General features: G+C 45.6%; 1 protein-coding gene across 1 annotated transcript in view; it reads left to right on the forward strand.

Annotated features, from left to right (window-relative positions):
* Positions 1–5,139: 5,139 nt before the first annotated feature.
* Positions 5,140–18,490, forward strand: part of ODAD2 (outer dynein arm docking complex subunit 2) — a 69,113-nt gene continuing 55,762 nt past the window's right edge. Inside the window, 2 exon segments of the mRNA XM_062210820.1 lie at positions 5,140–5,259; positions 6,548–6,711. Coding sequence (XP_062066804.1) covers positions 5,140–5,259; positions 6,548–6,711 — 284 coding nt within the window.

Raw genomic sequence — 18,490 nt, forward strand, 5'->3', positions numbered from 1 at the left:
GGCTCCCTTCAAGCCCCCTCTTGGGTGCCTCCCAGTATCCCCAGGCCCCTCTCTCCCGAGCACCGCAGATGTAATGTCAGTTATTTTGGTTGGGCTTGGTGAAAGTTGAAAGCTGTTTCCCTGTGCCATAAACTCCCCAGAGGCATGGGGCACAGCTGCTTCCGTCCAGCCTTGTCTGAGGTCCACCTGCAGTGGCCGTTCCTGGAGGGCAGTGGGGTCACAGAGCCAGCACCAGTGTCTCTACCCTTCTTCAGAGCTCCACAGGTAGAAATTCCTTCTTCCTGTAGATTATCAACCTCCACAGACGACTTTTTTTCTTCTTCTTTTCCTTAAGTGGAGAACTTTCACCTCTTCACTTAAAGGAAACACTTTGCAGCCTCTCTTCGGCAAACGACACCTGCCCATCCCCATCGTCACTGGCTGTTAGACTTTGGGGCCATTAGTGAGTTTAATAAAGGTTGTTTGAACACAGGGCTTGTGATCCCATGACAGCCCATCTGATAGCAGAGACAGATATTCAGAAAGACAAACCACATTTATATAACTTTTATTATGGTATAATATTCTACTGTAATGTTATTATAAGATAAATTTCATAATATTAGAAATGGCTATACTACCATGCCATTATAAAGTTATAATATTATTTATTTTATTATTGTTATTAAGTTCTCTGTGCCTAATTTGGAAATTAAGCATCATGGGTATGTATGTAGTAGAAAAAAAATCACAGTGTGTATATAGGGCTTGGGAGTGTCTGTGGTTTTAGGTACCCACCGGGGGTCTTGGAATGGGTCCCCTGTGGGTAAAGGGGGGACTGGTGGATGGCTCTTGTACCTATCTAGTACCTGTCACAGTGCTCGGCAAATAACATGGGAGATCCAGGCAGTGCCTGGAGACATGCAATGAGAAGATAGGGCGTCTCCTCCCCCTTTCCGACGCTCCCTCACTGTAAGCCTGTGGTGTGTTTGCTGAGCCAAGAGCAGCGTGGTCCCTGCTGTGTACTCGATGACATTGTGCGTCTCACATTAGCAAGCTTTATGTCTTTACCCGCAGGAAGGGAAGGGCTCCGTGCACCAGACAGGGTCAGACTGCCTTATTCCAAAGATTTGTCTTAAGGGTAATAAAAGAATTTGTTTAGAAAAATGTCCTCAATTCATCTTGTCTTTAAAAAAAAAAAAAAAAAAGTAAGAAGAGAGTGAGAGAGAAAGCAGCACTGGGTCAGCCTCTGCATATGTGAACGTTGATGAGGACTTGAGCTCGCATCTCCGGCCCTGGGAAGGAACCAGAGCCGGGCCTGCAGGGGCTGGAAGACAGCTCGCAGAAGAATTGCATTCATTTCAGAAGCGGGAAAGCTGTGCGGAATCTAGTAAAAGCATATTTCACTCTATCTTCTCCGCCTCTGAAAACCTCGCGAATACAAGTGGGTGATCAAATGTGCAAATAAGTATTGGTGACTAATGATGTTCTCAGGGGACATTTAATTGAAAAAGGAGCGAGTCTGGGTCGCGTGGCCTCCATCGGATGTTTGCGGCGTCTGGACGAAGTAGCGTGAACGTTTCAAAGTCCTTTGACATAGCTGGTATTTAAAGAATAGCAATTGGCTAGCGTTTGTGGCTCTGTATGTGGACTATTTTGGCGCCCGTCCTCCGGTATCCATTCTGAAAGATTTATAATCCTTTTGGGAGTGTGGTCAGTGACAAGAGTAGAACTAAATCCTGAAATGTGGAAAAACTAACTTTCCCTAATATAAAACCATCCTGAAAAAAAAGAAAAATCCCTCAAGCCTGTGACTATGTTTCCAGATTTTCAGAAAAAGCTGGTGATATACAGAAAGTTTTCTTCTATGAGGGTCTAACGGATAATGACAGAAGTGAATTGTCAGACCCATGACCTCAAAGTTGACCTGGAGCATATAATTCAAAGACAGACTCTTACCTGTTGGGCATCTGCTGCAAATTAAGCAGTATTCAAAAGAAAAAAGTGTCATTGATTATAGTGTACATACATAGTGGAATGAAGCTCACAAGATAGAAATGTTCTAGAAGAGAAGAATGGAGATGACTTGAATAGGAAGCAAAGATTAGGTCGAATCTGCAAGCAGAGAAAATATTCCCATGCAAGAAGAGCAGGGAGAAGTTTCCTGACCCTGCACACCTGCAAACTCCAGGCAGCGGTGTTCCTGAGGAAACAGGGCTGGAGGGGAGGCCCCGGGCAGGCAGGCATGAGGAAGGACCACTCCTCCTCCAGCGGCCTGTGGCTTCTATTGCTTTCCTGCGCTTCCCCGTGAAGCTCTTGGTTTGAGGTCTCAGATCGCTAATGAAGGAACCCGGCTTCCTGGATCCTTTTAACCATTTAAGTTGAGAACAAAGAGCCCTGTTGAATGAGTTGTGTTTGCCTCCATTTTCCTTCTGTGTCTGATTTCACTTCCTTTCACTGATAACAGTCAGCATGGAGATGATCATTCGCAAAATAGCTGCCTTTCGTTTTTCTAAAACAGAAATGCAAAGTGCTGGTGTGTGGGAGCCTCCTGTCCCCAAAGAAGGGAGTTTATGTAATGAAGACAAAGGATTTGTTGCATTTCAAAACCAACTGGTGACATTTCTCTTGATAGCAAGGGAGAAGGAGCTGCTGGAAGCTGTCAGAAGGGGACTTGAGTATTTTAAACGCCAGCGAAGGCTGTTGCCACTCTAAACGTAATCTCAAATACGGAGGACAGGGGGCTGAGAGTGGCCCTCAGACAGATGGGAAGTGGACACTCACCAGCATCACCACAGGACGTTCAGAGCACTGCCAGGAATGGAGGAGGACTTCCTTAAAAGGGGGGGGGGGGGGCTGAGCTCTCCACCTCTCCGTCTTCACTTCTGGATGTGTTCCCTGTAGCAGTCTTGTTTTAGCTTCTGGTTTTCAAAGCAATAGAGTGTATGCAATTCACAAGAGGTCTCAGGCTCGTGTGTGTGCGTGTGTGTGTGTGTATGATAGGAGGAAGCGAAGGTTTGGCAGCTTGTGTAAAATTTTCCCTTTCCTGTGTTAAGGCTGTTACATACTACCTGGTTTATATGTAACAAAAGCCCATATATTTAAAATTCTGTATTTCTATACAAGCAAACTATGAAAGATATTTGTGTAAATATAAATTTCAGATACATAGTTTCATAAACCTAATAGATCATACACATACATTGCTGATTGCCTATAGAATATTTTTATATAAACTTTTTATAAGATATAAACTTATACCTAGCATGTTTTATACATTATATATGATTTATATAAAAATGGCCTGTGTGTATATTAATTTATATATTTGATCTTGTACGTATATAAAATAGATAATGGCAAATTGAAATGATTAGCAAATGAAAACAAGCATAATTTGAAGGTCTCTTCCCTTAAAAAAAGAGGGAACCATTTGGGCTCTCGGTGCTGTGATTTGACGCAGGAATCAGAGGGCGTCTTTCACGAGCACCTTTTACAGAAACCGTTTAGTCCTAGCTCCAATGGCCATGTTACTTTTGTGTCTTGTGAACTTGGTCCGTTCCGTGCTCGTGCCAGAACTCAGCTGCGGCAAGTGCCAGCGGCGGGAGCTGGACTGTGCTCTGAGCTCTCCCCTCTCTGCTCTCCGGAGGGTTTTCAGAACCCATCCGGACCCATGGATGGTGCTTGAGAGTTCCTGCGGTGAACTCTGAGTGTCACTTCCTGCCAGGTCTGGCTCACTGATCAATCATTCAGTGTGTCTCAACCTTTATTTATTTATTTATCTTTTCTTGCGTCTTGAAGGATGCTCCATGTTGGACCAGCATCTCGCTGTCAGCATCCAGCATCCCTTCCCTTCTGCGCCCCACTGTCCTGGCCATCTCCAGGTTGTACTGGACATGCCAGCTCCTCGCAGCCCTCACTCTAGGGTCTCACCTGGATTTCTATACCACATGGTTTCTTTTAATCCTGGTTCTTTCTCTGCTCCCACACCCTGACAATCAACACCTTAAAACTTGAGCGTCTTCATGGCCGGCGCCGTGGCTCAACAGGCTAATCCTCTGCCTAGCGGCGCCGGCACACTGGGTTCTAGTCCTGGTCGGTCGGGGCGCTGGTTCTGTCCCGGTTGCCCCTCTTCCAGGCCAGCTCTCTGCTGTGGCCAGGGAGTGCAGTGGAGGATGGCCCAAGTGCTTGGGCCCTGCACCCCATGGGAGACCAGGAAAAGCACCTGGCTCCTGCCTTCGGATCAGCGCAATGTGCCGGCCGTAGCGTGCTGGCCACGGCGGCCATTGGAGGGTGAACCAACAGCAAAAGGTAGACCTTTCTCTCTGTCTCTCTCTCTCTCTCACTGTCCACTCTGCCTGTCAAAAATTAAAAAACAAAAAACAAAACAAAACAAAAAAACTTGAGTGTCTTCAAAAGCCATCAGGATCTTAGGCAGGGCTGCAGCAGAGGCTCCAGCCCGTGTCCTTGCATCCAGCCCCGTGCTGCTGACCTCGAAGCAGCATCAGCTCCTGCAGGTGGAGGGCTCGGCTCCAAGACAGCCCTGCCCTCTGCCTGAGATGCCAGGCGCAAGCTCCAGGCCATTTCATCTGCGCTTCTGGTATCAACGTTCCGAATTTAATTTACTGGAGCGGCTGCCAGCCAGCAGCCAGCTCCTTAGTACACACAAGACATTATCCTTTGGAAGATGGTGAGGCTTTTAGGTTTTGTATGCCAGGAAACTGGGTGAAGATCCCATACATATTGCACCGTGTAAGAATAATTCCCAGGCATCCTCTACCTTACCAACACCCCCTCACCATAGAAACTTCCATTCCTCACCACCCTCCCGAGCCTCACCCCTTGCCTATCCTTAGTGTCCTGATCCTGTCTGACCTCCAGGCCCTTTAAGAGACCGCCTGGAAATGCCGACTCGTACCAGGAATGTTTTATGAAGGCTGCATGGCTTTCCCGTGCTTCAGCTCTGCACAATTCATTGAACAAGTTATAGCCCACTCAGAGAATTTAAAACGATGGAGCGTGCTGCGTACAGGGAGATGCGTTTCCTAGCGTCTCCTAGCTGGGCTTCCTAACCGTTTCATACATTTCTGCAGACATGTGGTCTTAATGTTACCTTCCCCCAGCCTTGCATCTTCACAGGGAGGAAATCAGACAACTACGATGATGGTGCTGTCGTCCATGCGAGATTTCAACCTATTCCAGGAGACCTGCCCGTTGGCCATCAGAGCTGTGGGAGGCCTCGAAGTGTTAATCAATTTACTCGACATGGATGAACCAAGTGTAAGGTGAGTGAGTGGCTGTGTCCCTGTGTTACAGCAATAGGTATCTTAGTTTCTATTCCAAGCTCTATTGGTCCCCCGGAGGTAAGAATTCAGAGAGGCATAAACACAGCACACAAGTGAGAGTAGGCGTCATTTCAAAACAAGAGCGTGTAATGTGTTTTACTATGAAACTTAAAAACACTAGTAGTCGAACAATACACTATACCTTGTGTGGTTGTGTGAATGCAGCCTGTTGAAATCCTTGCTTAGTATATAATTAGTTGATCTTCAGTATATGAAGGTAATTGAAAATGAAACTCGATAAAGGGCAGGATGGGAGAGGGAGAGGGGAGGGCCACGGGAGGGAGGGAGGTTGGGGGGGGGGGAAGCCACAACAATACAAAAGTTGCACTCTGTAAATTCACATTTATGAAATCAAAAGAAAAAAAAAAAACAAGAGAGTGAACGTACACACACAGAGAGATTCCTGTCCTGAGTGGGCCAGGGAGCTGCCCGTGAGGAGACAGCATGGGCAGAGGCCAGGGAAAGACCCTAAAGCAAGGGGCAGCTGCCCACAAGGCAGGAATAAGACACTCCCCCACGTAGCAGTCACCTCTGTGAGGTAGTGAGTAATTAAATATGCCAACGACGGGGAGTCCGGGTGGGATGGAGTGTGCACGAGTGTTTCTGGGAGTTTCATGCTGTCTCTGCATAGAGTTTAACTTGCACAGTGGCCTTAATGGCGACTTCTCCTTCCTGGTGTAGGAGAAACAGATGCCTCCTGGGAAAGTGGGTGTATGGATTGACAGGTAGGTGGCCTCACAATGTGGGCTCTCAGAAACTGTGAGAAAAAATCTTCCAGCTCAACTCTTCCTACCTAATCTCGCTGCCTGCCTTGCCCCTTACCCACCGAGGACGTGGAGTTTGTTTCCTGCCGTGTGGGGGCTCTCAGCTCTAGGAGTCAGTCCTTCCTGGCCGCCTGGGCCTTGCCTTTGTCCGCGGTGACTGCTGGGAGCCAGCCTGCTGCTTCTGTCTGCTGCACCGTCTGCTGGCTTCTCTCCTCCCATGTCCACGAAGGGGTTTCCTCCCTATTCCGGCAGTTTGTCGGGCTTCTTGAAGAGTGAACGTTCCTTTCCATGAATGAAGGAAAATAGGGAGGATGTGTGTAACCCCTCGGGATGGAAACTATTTCTTAACAAAACTTAATTGGGGAAGGATTTTAGGTAGACTTGGAATTTTTAAAAACATAGCACCGGTTATGTCTTAAGTACTCACTCATATATAACTTTTTTTTCCCCCTCGCGTAGATTGGCTCATTAAAAATCCTGAAGGAAATCAGTCATAATCCTCAAATCAGACGTAATATTGTTGACCTTGGGGGCTTACCAGTTATGGTTAATATTCTCGATTCTCCACACAAGATCCTGAGGTGTTTGGCAGCCAAGACCATTGCAAATATTGCCAAATTCAGGTGAGCCCGGCGGGTGGTGAGAGAACACGGAGGTATCACCAAGTTGGTGATGCCTCCTGCCCCTTCCCACCTCTCCAGACCCCTCTTTGGATCACGCGTCCCTAGAAATTACTTTTGTATGTTTCTGTTAACGAGTGGCCCCAAAGCACGTTCAACCTCATCTCTCAAAAACGATGGATAATGTTGACGGGACTGTGATTGCCACCTACGGCATTTGTGTGCAGGTGTGGTGGTGAAAAGCAGTCTGGTGGCCCATGGCCTCTTATGTGGACACTCAGCTGTGAGGACTCCCCCAGGAAGACTGAGCTGTGGGCACTGCCCTTGTTTTATTGTTGATGAGGAAGCAGAGAGCTGAACACAGCCCCGATGGTAGCAAACTGTGATCAGTGGTAGAGTTGCTGTCGATCCATAATTGACACCTAGAGTCAGCCGTCACTGCTGAGGGTTCCAGGTATATGAGGGTGCTTCCAAACCTTCATGGAAAAAAATGTAATTAAAAGATAATGGGAATTTCTTGTGAATTTCTGGGAAACCGTCTTTAATGGCAAGGAATGAAATGCATGATATTTGACATTACACAAAAACAGAACAGGACGGAAAACCATTGACATCTAGGAGCCTAACTTTGGAAGATCTACCTATCAGAATTGATTAAAAAATGCAAACAAGTACACAAAATAGTTCATAGGGGTTTTCTCTGAAGTGGCTACTGATTGTCCTTCTTTTCCCCACATTTGCCAGTTGGTCTTCTATGAGTACATCTCACATAGATACTCAGAAAAAAATGATTGTTTCATTCTATGACTGCCAGCCAAAGGAAAAAAACAGCATTCTGCTCTCCACCCTTGGCATGTCAGGAAAGACCTTAAAGAGCAAATGCAATGTAGAAATGTGTTTTCATCTTACCTAGTCACGATCAACGGACTCATGTCTCCTCATCTGCTTGTATCTCGCCAGATTGTCTCCTTCTGCACTCTACATTCCTGAACACAAGGGGCATATCTGTAGATTTGGTTTTTCAAATTGAAAGACAGAGAGATGCACACACACAGCTCCTTTCCACTGGTTCAATCCTCAAAGGCCCAGGAGCTGAGAATTCAATCCAAGTCTCCCATATGGTTGGCAAGGACTGAACCACTTGAGCCATCACCAGTTGCCTCCCAGGGCGTGCATTGGTAGGAAACTCTAATAGGGAGTGGAGCTGGAACTTGAACCCAGACACTCTTTTTTTTTCCGTTTTAATCTCTAATTTTGATTCTTTATTTTTTTTAACTTTTATTTAATGAATATAAATTTCCAATGTACAGCTTATGGATTACAATGGCTTCCCCCTCCTATAACTTCCCTCCCACCCGCAACCCTCCCCTCTCCTGCTCTCTCTCCCCTTCTATTCACATCAAGATTCATTTTCAATTCTCTTAATATATACTAAATTGATCTTCTGTATATAAAGTAAAGATTTCAACAGTTTGCACCCACATAGAAACACAAAGTGAAACATACTGTTTGAGTACTAGTTATAGCATTAAATCACAATGTACAGCACATTAAGGACAGAGATCCCACATGAGGAGCAAGTGCACAGTGACTCCTGTTGTTGACCCAACAAATTGGCACTCTAGTTTATGGTGCCAGTAACCACCATACGCTCTCGTCATGAGTTGCCAAGGTTATAGAAGCCTTCCAAGTTCGCCGACTCTGATCATATTTAGACAAGGTCATAAAAGACAGGGTGAGGATAGTAACCAATGTTCCTAAGAGTGGCGTTAACCAGGTCTGAACAATTATACAGCATTAAGTGGGGAAGAGGACCATCAGTACACACAGGTTAGGAGTAGAGCCATTGGTGGTAGAGTAGAGGTTATGATTATAAAGGAATGAGGCCCAAGTGAGCTAGACAGGGTCTAGAACAAAGGACAGAGTCATTACTAGAGGAGCTAAGAAAGGTGCTGTCTAAGCTACAATTAAGTTTTCTGATTGAGAGGCAAATAGAACCTGATAGAAGGGGCCTGGTAATAATCTGGTGGGCTTTAGGCCTTGTAGGTTAAGAGGCCCAGACCTATCTATCTCTTCACATGGGGTACATCCTAAGGGAGTTGTGAACCTCCTGGGGGAAGGCACTCTGTTGACTTTCATTACTTAGCTGGCCTGGGAGGAGAGCTGGCCAGGTAAAGGCAGGTGGCATCTCTAACAAGAAATTCACAGTTCTGCCTGCAATGTTGCTGACCCTGCTTGGCCGTCCCCTCAGCTGCAGTGGTCACTTTGGAAGCTGGGCTGAGTGAAGGGTTTTTCAGCTTAGAGCCAATAAGATCTGTGGCTCTGACCTGGGCATCCTTCGACTCCAGGGCAGGTCCATTTCCAGTGATCCAACTTTTGGCAGAGCTGCCAGGGCTCTTCACAAGCTGACTTCTGCTGAAGCCCAGGCTTACCACATTGAAAGCCACTGCAGTGGACTGGCCTGTTGGGTCTCCTTGAGGGCAGATCACTGCACAGAACAGCCATTAATAGGCCTGCCACCCATTGCTTCTGATGCCCAGGCACTCTTAACATGGGATACTGGCATCCGGCCAGGGTCTTAACCACTACAGCATTGCCTGCCCCAAGGCACGTTCTTAATTCATCATAGTCTTCCACAGCACCTGGCCCAGTACTTTATACATAAAGGGTTAATGACTGTTGGATTGACATGGATTTTAATGTGAATGTGTATCTGAGAAATGTGTAATTATTACTATTATCACCATTAATCAGCTAAAGTAATGAAACCACCATGTGGTAGCCTGATGTGACTTTCCACTGAAAATACACCCATTCAATTATAAGAATGAACCATGGCCAGCGCCGTGGCTCACTAGGCTAATCCTCCGCCTTGCGGCGCCGGCACACTGGGTTCTAGTCCCGGTCGGGGCGCTGGTTCTGTCCCGGTTGCCCCTCTTCCAGGCCAGCTCTCTGCTGTGGCCAGGGAGTGCAGTGGAGGATGGCCCAAGTGCTTGGGCCCTGCACCCCATGGGAGACCAGGAGAAGCACCTGGCTCCTGCCTTCGGATCAGTGCAATGTGCCGGCCGTAGCGTGCTGGCCACGGTGGCCATTGGAGGGTGAACCAACAGCAAAAGGAAGACCTTTCTCTCTGTCTCTCTCTCTCTCTCACTGTCCACTCTGCCTGTCAAAAAATTTAAAAAAAAAAATGAACCATGTCACCTAAAACTGAAATACGATTTTATGTTTGGGCACCTAGAATGAGTGGGTCTTCAGAGAGTTCATGGATAATGCATCTAATGAAAACTAGGCATGAATTTCAAGAAATTTTGGAACAAAATAAAGCATATCTAATTCCATTTCCAAAGAACTTTCTGACGTAGCCTCATCTGTAAGTTTTTGCACTTACCTAATTAAGCTAATGACCCACATTTTAATAGAATTTTCAATGATAGCCAAATTAGGGCCAAGGAAAGACCAACGTAGCAGACTTGTAATTGCTGGGTTGCGAACACGCTGGGGAGGGACCATGTCTAGCTTGAAAAGAATGAGACTCCTAACTTACGCAGATCTTTAAATCTCAACATCATAAGGTAATGGTACTTAGAGAGTGGAAACTTAATAGAGTTAACTTGTCTGGAAGGTGCGGCTCCGAGAGGTCCTTAGGCAGCTAGAGGTGTGCCCTCGGACAGCAGTTCTTACAAAGGGAGGTGCTTTTAAACTCCTGAGCTGGGCCCAGCAACTCCCTCTACTTCTGTCCCGCCCCGTGATCCTCTGCACATGCTCCTGCAGTGCCACCTTCCAGCCTCACCAGATGACTGAACCAACGGGGCCTGCCCAGTCTTGGACTATGAACCTCCTAGACTGAGAGCTGCAGTAAAACTCCTTCCTTCCTAAGGAACTTGTCTTAGGTATTTCATTGTAGTGATGGAGAGTGATGGAAACTAACTGACCACATCAAGATGGGAGATCCAGTTTCCCGTTACTAGGCACAGGTCAGGGAGTAGGTGACCTAAAGCAGAAATCTCCAGCTAAAATGAGAGTAAAGGAGAGGACTCAATCCAGAGGTGGCCAGGTGTACTCTGAGAGCGAGGGCAGTGAGGTCAGAGTCAGAGCAAGGCAGGAAGACACCGGGCACAGTGCACACCCATAGTGTCAGTACCATGGCCTGCTTCTGTGCTTCTCATAGGCATTCCAGTGGAGAACGTTCCAGATATTTCCCGAGTGGCTGTGTGTGTGTGTGCACACCAGATACAGAACTGAGGGATGGGAATAGAAATAAATGTATGCTCTTGCCACAGTGAGTTCACAGCCTACCGGTAGTGTGGAGGGCAGGGGCAGGGAGAGTCTGGTCAAAGCTCAGGAATTCGGCTGAAGCCATTCCTGGCATTGGTGGAGGAGCACGGCAGGGGAGGGGAGCAGGTTGATTCTCCCACGAGGAGGGAAAGGCTGGGGAGAGCAGACTTGCTTTGCTGAGTGTTGGAAGCTGAATGGGTTTTTGTTAGGCAGGGAAAAACATTGGAGGAAGATTAAGCTACATGTGTGTAGACTCAGAGCTGGGAAACAAGTTGAGGCTTTGTCGAGGCTTCCAGTGGCTCAGGGTGGCCGTGCCCAGAGAGAGGATGGAGGGCCACAGTGCTCTCACACAGGGCCCTATCCAGTGAGATCAAGGGAGCTCAAGAGTTTGCATTTTGTGTGGACAATGAGAGAGTAACTGTAGTACACAGGTACTTTACGTCTGTCTACCCTGTGCTCATCCCATTGTCTTAGACTTACTTTCCCACATTACATTCAGTACTTTTGTTCCAATCATCCCTTGGGCCATAACACATGAAGCCCATCCCACCCAACCCTTCTCCCAGGAATTCAGTGTTGAGATCCAAAGAATCTACTTAGTTTGGGCTGCTCCTTTCCATAGTTGGTATTTGTGAACACGACTATGTGTGTGGTCAGTATCCGCGGAATTTGGCCTGCAGAGAAGAGCAGAGTGGACATGCAAGGATGACAGCTTCTATGTCCCCAGATGAACACAGAGGATTCCCCCCAACACCTGACCCCCGATGACTGACAGCCTCCTCTTGGGGTTCCACTCGCACTCTGGGTAGGTGGCCTCACTTTCCTCATGGGGTAACCCGATGTAGCACTGTGTCTTTAGAGTAAAGTTTCCGTCCCTTTAGGTGTTTGGGGACTTGAGTTTTCACAAAGGAAGCAGCTAGAAGTTGTACCCTGCGGTTTGACTGATTTTGGTAGCTCATGTGGAAGGCTGTGTCCTCCAAAGAGGAGCTATGATTTTAAGGGAGGATGGGGCTCTCAGTTATCATTAGAAAGTTCTAATGTTTTTTTTTTTTTTTTGACAGGCAGAGTGGACAGTGAGAGAGAGAGAGAGAGAGAGAAAGGTCTTCCTTTGCTGTTGGTTCACCCTCCAATGGCCGCTGCGGCTGGCGCGCTGCGGCCGGCGCACCGCGCTGATCCGATGGCAGGAGCCAGGTGCCTATCCTGGTCTCCTATGGGGTGCAGGGCCCAAGCACTTGGGCCATCCTCCACTGCACTCCCGGGCCACAGCAGAGAGCTGGCCTGAAAGAGGGGCAACCGGACAGAATCCGGTTTTCCGACCGGGACTAGAACCCGGTGTGCCGGCACTGCAGGTGGAGGATTAGCCTATTGAGCTTCGGTGCCGGCCAAAAGTTCTAATGGTTTTAGGGAGCCTAATTTCCTGAGGCACTTGGGCCGAGGATACGGTTTACAAATATTATTACTGTAAATATTAGAGCCATATTTAAAAAATTACAGGTGCTATCTTGGTGGGAAGGAAATGGAAAAGCTCCCAAATCCAGAGGGAATGTGTTTTGAAGGGTTTTGTTTGTTTCTGTGTCTCTGTTGACTGCTAGGTAGTGTGGAAGAATCAACTTAAAGTATTAGCATTTAACAATTTTTTAAAGATTTATTTATTTATATGAAAGCAGAGTTACAGGGAGAGAGGGAGAGACAGACAGACACACACACACACACACACAGAAGGATCTTCCATCTGCTGGTTCACTCCCCAAATGGCCACAGTGGCCAGAAATGGGCCAGGCTGAAGCCAGCAGCGAGGAACTCCATTCACGTCTCTCATGTGGGTGGCAGGGGCCCAAGAACTTGGGCCATCTTCTGCTGCTGTCCCAGGCATGCTAGCAGGGAGCTGGATCGGAAGTGGAGCAACCGGGACACAAGCCAGCACCAGATGGGCTGCCGGTGTCTTGCACCACTGTGCCACAATGCCAGCCCCAAGTGTGACCATTTTTGATCGGGGTGAGCTCAGTAGCAATGCAGTGGCTATGAAGGATGCATTTGGTTTTGTTTGAGTAAGAGTTACGCCAATAAAGAAGCCATTCGGAAAGCAGGGGGCATTCCCCTGTTGGCTCAGCGGCTGAAGACATCACATGAAAGTGTGCTCATTCCACTGGAGGGAACGTTGCAGGAATGTGCATCAGAGGTACTCACATCACTTCTATGTCCCTTTGTTTACTTGCCTTGATGTTCCTTAGTCAAAAAAAACAAGAATTTTTAAGGTTATGGCAGGTGCTAACAATTTTGTCTTCAAGAAGTCAGTGTTGGGCCGGCGCCGCGGCTCACTAGGCTAATCCTCCGCCTTGCGGCGCCAGCACACCGGGTTCTAGTCCTGGTCCGGGTGCCGGATTCTGTCCCGGTTGCCTCTCTTCCAGGCCAGCTCTCTGCTGTGGCCAGGGAGTGCAGTGGAGGATGGCCCAAGTGTTTGGGCTCTGCACCCCATGGGAGACCAGGATAAGCACCTGGCTCCTGCCATCGGAACAGCGCGGTGTGCCGGCCACAGCGCGCTACCGCGGCGGCCATTGGAGGGTGAACCAACGGCAAAAGGAAGACCTTTCTCTCTGTCTCTCTCTCACTGTCCACTCTGCCTGTCAAAATAAAAAAAAAAAAAAAAAAAAAGAAATACAAACTTAACAGTAAAAAGTTGGCTACAGCACCTGGCTCCTGGCTTCGGATCAGCGCAGCGTGCCGGCCGTAGCGGCCATTTGGGGGATGAACCAACGGAAGGAAGACCTTTCTGTCTCTCTCACTGTCTAACTCTGCCTGTCCAAAAAAAAAAAAAAAAAGCGATCCTTATGAAATCAATGATTTTGTAAAACTCTCAGCTTTTTTTTTAGTAGTTTATGCTTCTGCTTTTGAAAAAGTGATAAATTGTGGAGCCAAGATGGCGGAAGAGTGAGAGCGCGCACCAGCAGTCCGGGACAAGATAGTTTAACAAAAGTGGAGTTACTGTACCCCCAGGAAGAGACTCAGAAAAAAAAAAAAAACTGCAGAGGAAACTCTTCCGGATCTCATGGATGTGACACAGAAAACCTACGGGGAGAGCAAGGTGGCCCACTGCTGCACCGAGCCGCGCCGCGGGACCGGAGCTGCGAGAGAGGAGCTGCAGGAGCGGGGAACCCAGCCAGCCCAGCCAAAGAAGCCCAGCCGCAGAATTTGAGCCCCGGCGCTGGAAGGAGAGGTAACCCCAGACATAGGCCGGGAAGGTTAGAGCATGGTCTGAAGTCACACGGGGGAGAAAGTGTACCAGGCTGATTGGAGGAGAGAAAAAAAAAAGCAAATAAATAGGTGGAACCGGCAGGCAGGGTCACTAGCCTCTCTCGACACTCACCTTACAAAGAGCAGGCACCATTTTACATATGTAAAACAAACTCCGTGACCTAGGCAACCCGGTGAGCTGTGTGGAATTTCTTCCCAACTGAGTCTTTAAAAAAAAAAAAAAGAGAGAGAGAGAGCAAGAGAGCAAGCCAGAGAACAATCTGGGTGAGTCACTTTGGGTGCACTCTTAACCCTGAAGAACCAAACAGAGCTCTTTGGCCACACAGCAAAGCCTCTAAGGATCCATCAAAAGCAGGCAGTCCACATACTATAGTGTCATAGTATAATGAGATAAAACACCACAGCGAAGGAAACAAAGAACACCTCCAAGATGCCAAACAAATGTAGAAACCAAGGTAACAAGAGCAAGGAAGACACTATGATGCCCCCAAATGAAAAACACACCCCAATTCAAGATTATGAAGATGATGAGATCGAAGAAATGCAAGAAGCGGATCTCAAAAAATTGGTAAGATCATTAAGAAGCTCTCAAAAACAAATTCTTGAACTACAGAAATCCTTGATGGACAAGACAGAAAATCTCTCTCACGAAAATGAAATATTAAGGAGGAATCAAAATGAAATGAAACAACTGGTAGAACAAGAAACTGTGATAGTGACGAGAAACCATAATGAAATGAAGAATTCAATAGATCAAATGACAAACACATTAGAGAGCCTTAAAAACAGAATGGATGAAGCAGAAGAAAAGAATATCGGACTTAGAAGACAGAGAATAGGAAAGGAAACAGGCAAACCAAAGAAAAGAAGAAGAAATCAGAAATCTAAAAAATACTGTCAGGAATCTACAGGATACTATTAAGAAACCTAACATTTGGGTCATAGGAGTTCCTGAAGGCATGGAGAGGGAGAAAGGATTAGAAGGCCTTTTTAGTGAGATACTAGCAGAAAATTTCCCAGGTTTGGAGAAGGACAGAGACATCTTAGTACAGGAAGCTCATAGAACCCCTAATAAACATGACCAAAAGAGATCATCACCACGACACATTGTTATTAAACTCACCACAGTGAAACATAAAGAAAAGATCTTAAAATGTGCAAGAGAGAAACGTCAGACCACTCTCAGGGGATCCCCAATTAGACTCACAGCAGACTTCTCATCAGAAACCCTGCAAGCGAGGAGGGAATGGCGAGATATAGCCCAGGTACTAAGAGAGAAAAACTGCCAGCCCAGAATATTATATCCTGCAAAGCTCTCATTTGTGAATGAAAGTGAAAGAGAGACCTTTCACAGCAAACAGAAACTGAAAGAATTTGTCACCACCCGTCCAGCCCTGCAAAAGATGCTTAAAGATGTGTTACACACAGAAACACGGTCATCAATATGAAAGAAGGTAAAGGAAGGAAACCTCACAGCAAAAGATCACAGGAAACCCAAAAATGGTAGGGCAAAGTTACTACTTATCGATAGTCACATTAAACGTTAAAGGCCTGAACAATCCAGTTAAAAGACACTGATTGGCTGATTGGGTTAAGGAACAAAACCCATCTATTTGCTGCTTACAAGAAACACATCTTTCTAACAAAGATACACACAGACTGAAAGTGAAAGGCTGGAAAAAGATATACCATGCCAACAGAAATGAAAAAAGAGCGGGCGTAGCTATCTTAATATCAGATAACATAAATTTTACCACAAAAACTATTAGGAGAGACAAAGAGGGGCACTATATAATGATTAAGGGATCCATTCAACAGGAAGATATAACGATTATCAATGTATATGCACCTAATTACAGGACACCGGTTTATTTAAAAGACTTGTTAAGGGAATTAAAGGGAGACTTAGACCCCAATACAGTAGTACTGGGGGACTTCAATACTCCACTCTCAGAGCTAGACAGATCAACAGGACAGAAGATCAACAAGGAGACAGTAGATTTAAATGACACTATAGCTCAAATGGATCTAACAGATATCTACAGAACTTTTCATCCTACACAGAAAGCTTTTACATTCTTCTCAGCAGTCCATGGAACCTTCTCTAGGATTGACCACATACTAGGCCATAAAGCAAGTCTCAGCAAATTCAAAAGAATTAGAATCATACCATGCAGCTTCTCAGACCACAAAGGAATGAAGTTGGAAATTAGCAACTCGGGAATCCCTAGATCACGTGCAAACACATGGAGACTGAATAACATGCTCCTGAATGAACAATGGGTCATAGAAGAAATTAAAAGAGAAATCAAAAATTTTCTGGAAGTAAATGAGGATAACAGCACATCATACCAAACCTATGGGATACAGCAAAAGCAGTGTTAAGAGGAAAGTTTATATCAATAGGTTCCTACATCAAGAAATTGGAAAGGCACCAAATAGATGAGCTTTCAGATCATCTCAAGGATCTAGAAAATCAGCAGCAAATCATACCCAAAGCTAGTAGGAGAAGAGAAATAATTAAAATTAGAGAAGAAATCAACAGGATTGAATAAAAAAAAATGACAAAAAATCAGCCAAACGAGGAGCTGGTTTTTTGAAAAAAATAAACAAAATTGACACCCCATTGGCCCAACTAACTAAAAAAAGAAGAGAAAAGACCCAAATCAATATAATCAGAGATGAAAAAGGAAACGTAACAACAGACACCACAGAAATAAAAAGAATCATCAGAAATTACTACAAGGGCTTATTTGCCAGCAAACAGGGAAATCTATCAGAAATGGATAGATTCCTGGACACATACAACCTACCTAAATTGAACCAGGAAGACATAGAAAACCTAAACAGACCCATAACTGAGACAGAAATTGAAACAGCAATAAAGGCCCTCCCAACAAAGAAAAGCCCAGGACCAGATGGATTCACTGCTGAATTCTATCAGACATTTAAAGAAGAATTAACTGCAATTCTCCTCAAACTATTCAGAGCAATTGAAAAAGAGGGAATCCTCCCAAATTCTTTCTATGAAGCCAGCATCACCTTAATTCCTAAGCCAGAAAAAGATGCAGCATTGAAAGAGAATTACAGACCAATATCCCTGATGAACATAGATGCAAAAATCCTCAATAAAATTCTGGCGAATAGAATGCAACATCAAATTAGAAAGATTACCCACCCAGACCAAGTGGGATTTATCCCTGGTATGCAGGGATGGTTCAGTGTTCGCAAAACAATCAACGTGATACACCACATTAACAGACTGCAGAAGAAAAACCATATGATTCTCTCAATGGACGCAGAGAAAGCATTTGATAAAATTCAACACCCTTTCATGATGAAAACCCTAAGCAAACTGGGTATAGAAGGAACATTCCTCAATACAATCAAAGCAATTTATGAAAAACCCACGGCCAGTATCCTATTGAATGGGGAAAAGTTAGAAGCATTTCCACTGAGATCTGGTACCAGACAGGGATGACCACTCTCACCACTGCTCTTCAATATAGTTCTGGAAGTCTTAGCCAGAGCTATTAGGCAAGAAAAAGAAATTAAAGGGATACAAATTGGGAAGGACGAACTCAAACTATCCCTCTTTGCAGATGATATGATTCTTTATTTAGGGGACCCAAAGAACTCTACTAAGAGACTATTGGAACTCATAGAAGAGTTTGGCAAAGTAGCAGGATATAAAATCAATGCACAAAAATCAACAGCCTTTGTATACACAGGCAATGCCACGGCTGAGGAAGAACTTCTAAGATCAATCCCATTCACAATAGCTACAAGAACAATCAAATACCTTGGAATAAACTTAACCAAGGACATTAAAAATCTGTACGATGAAAATTACAAAACCTTACAGAAAGAGATAGAAGAGGATACCAAAAAATGGAAAAATCTTCCATGCTCATGGATTGGAAGAATCACCATCATCAAAATGTCCATTCTCCCAAAAGCAATTTACAGATTAAATGCAATACCAATCAAAATACCAAAGGCATTCTTCTCAGATCTGGAAAAAATGATGCTGAAATTCATATGGAGACACAGGAGACCTCAAATAGCTAAAGCAATCTTGTACAACAAAAACAAAGCCGGAGGCATCACAATACCAGATCTCAGGACATACTACAGGGCAGTAGTTATCAAAACAGCATGGTACTGGTACAGAAACAGATGGATAGACCAATGGAACAGAATAGAAACACCAGAAATCAACCCAAATATCTACAGCCAACTCATATTTGATCAA

Source organism: Lepus europaeus, chromosome 14 (genome assembly GCF_033115175.1).
Source record: "Lepus europaeus isolate LE1 chromosome 14, mLepTim1.pri, whole genome shotgun sequence".
NCBI lineage: Eukaryota > Metazoa > Chordata > Mammalia > Lagomorpha > Leporidae > Lepus > Lepus europaeus.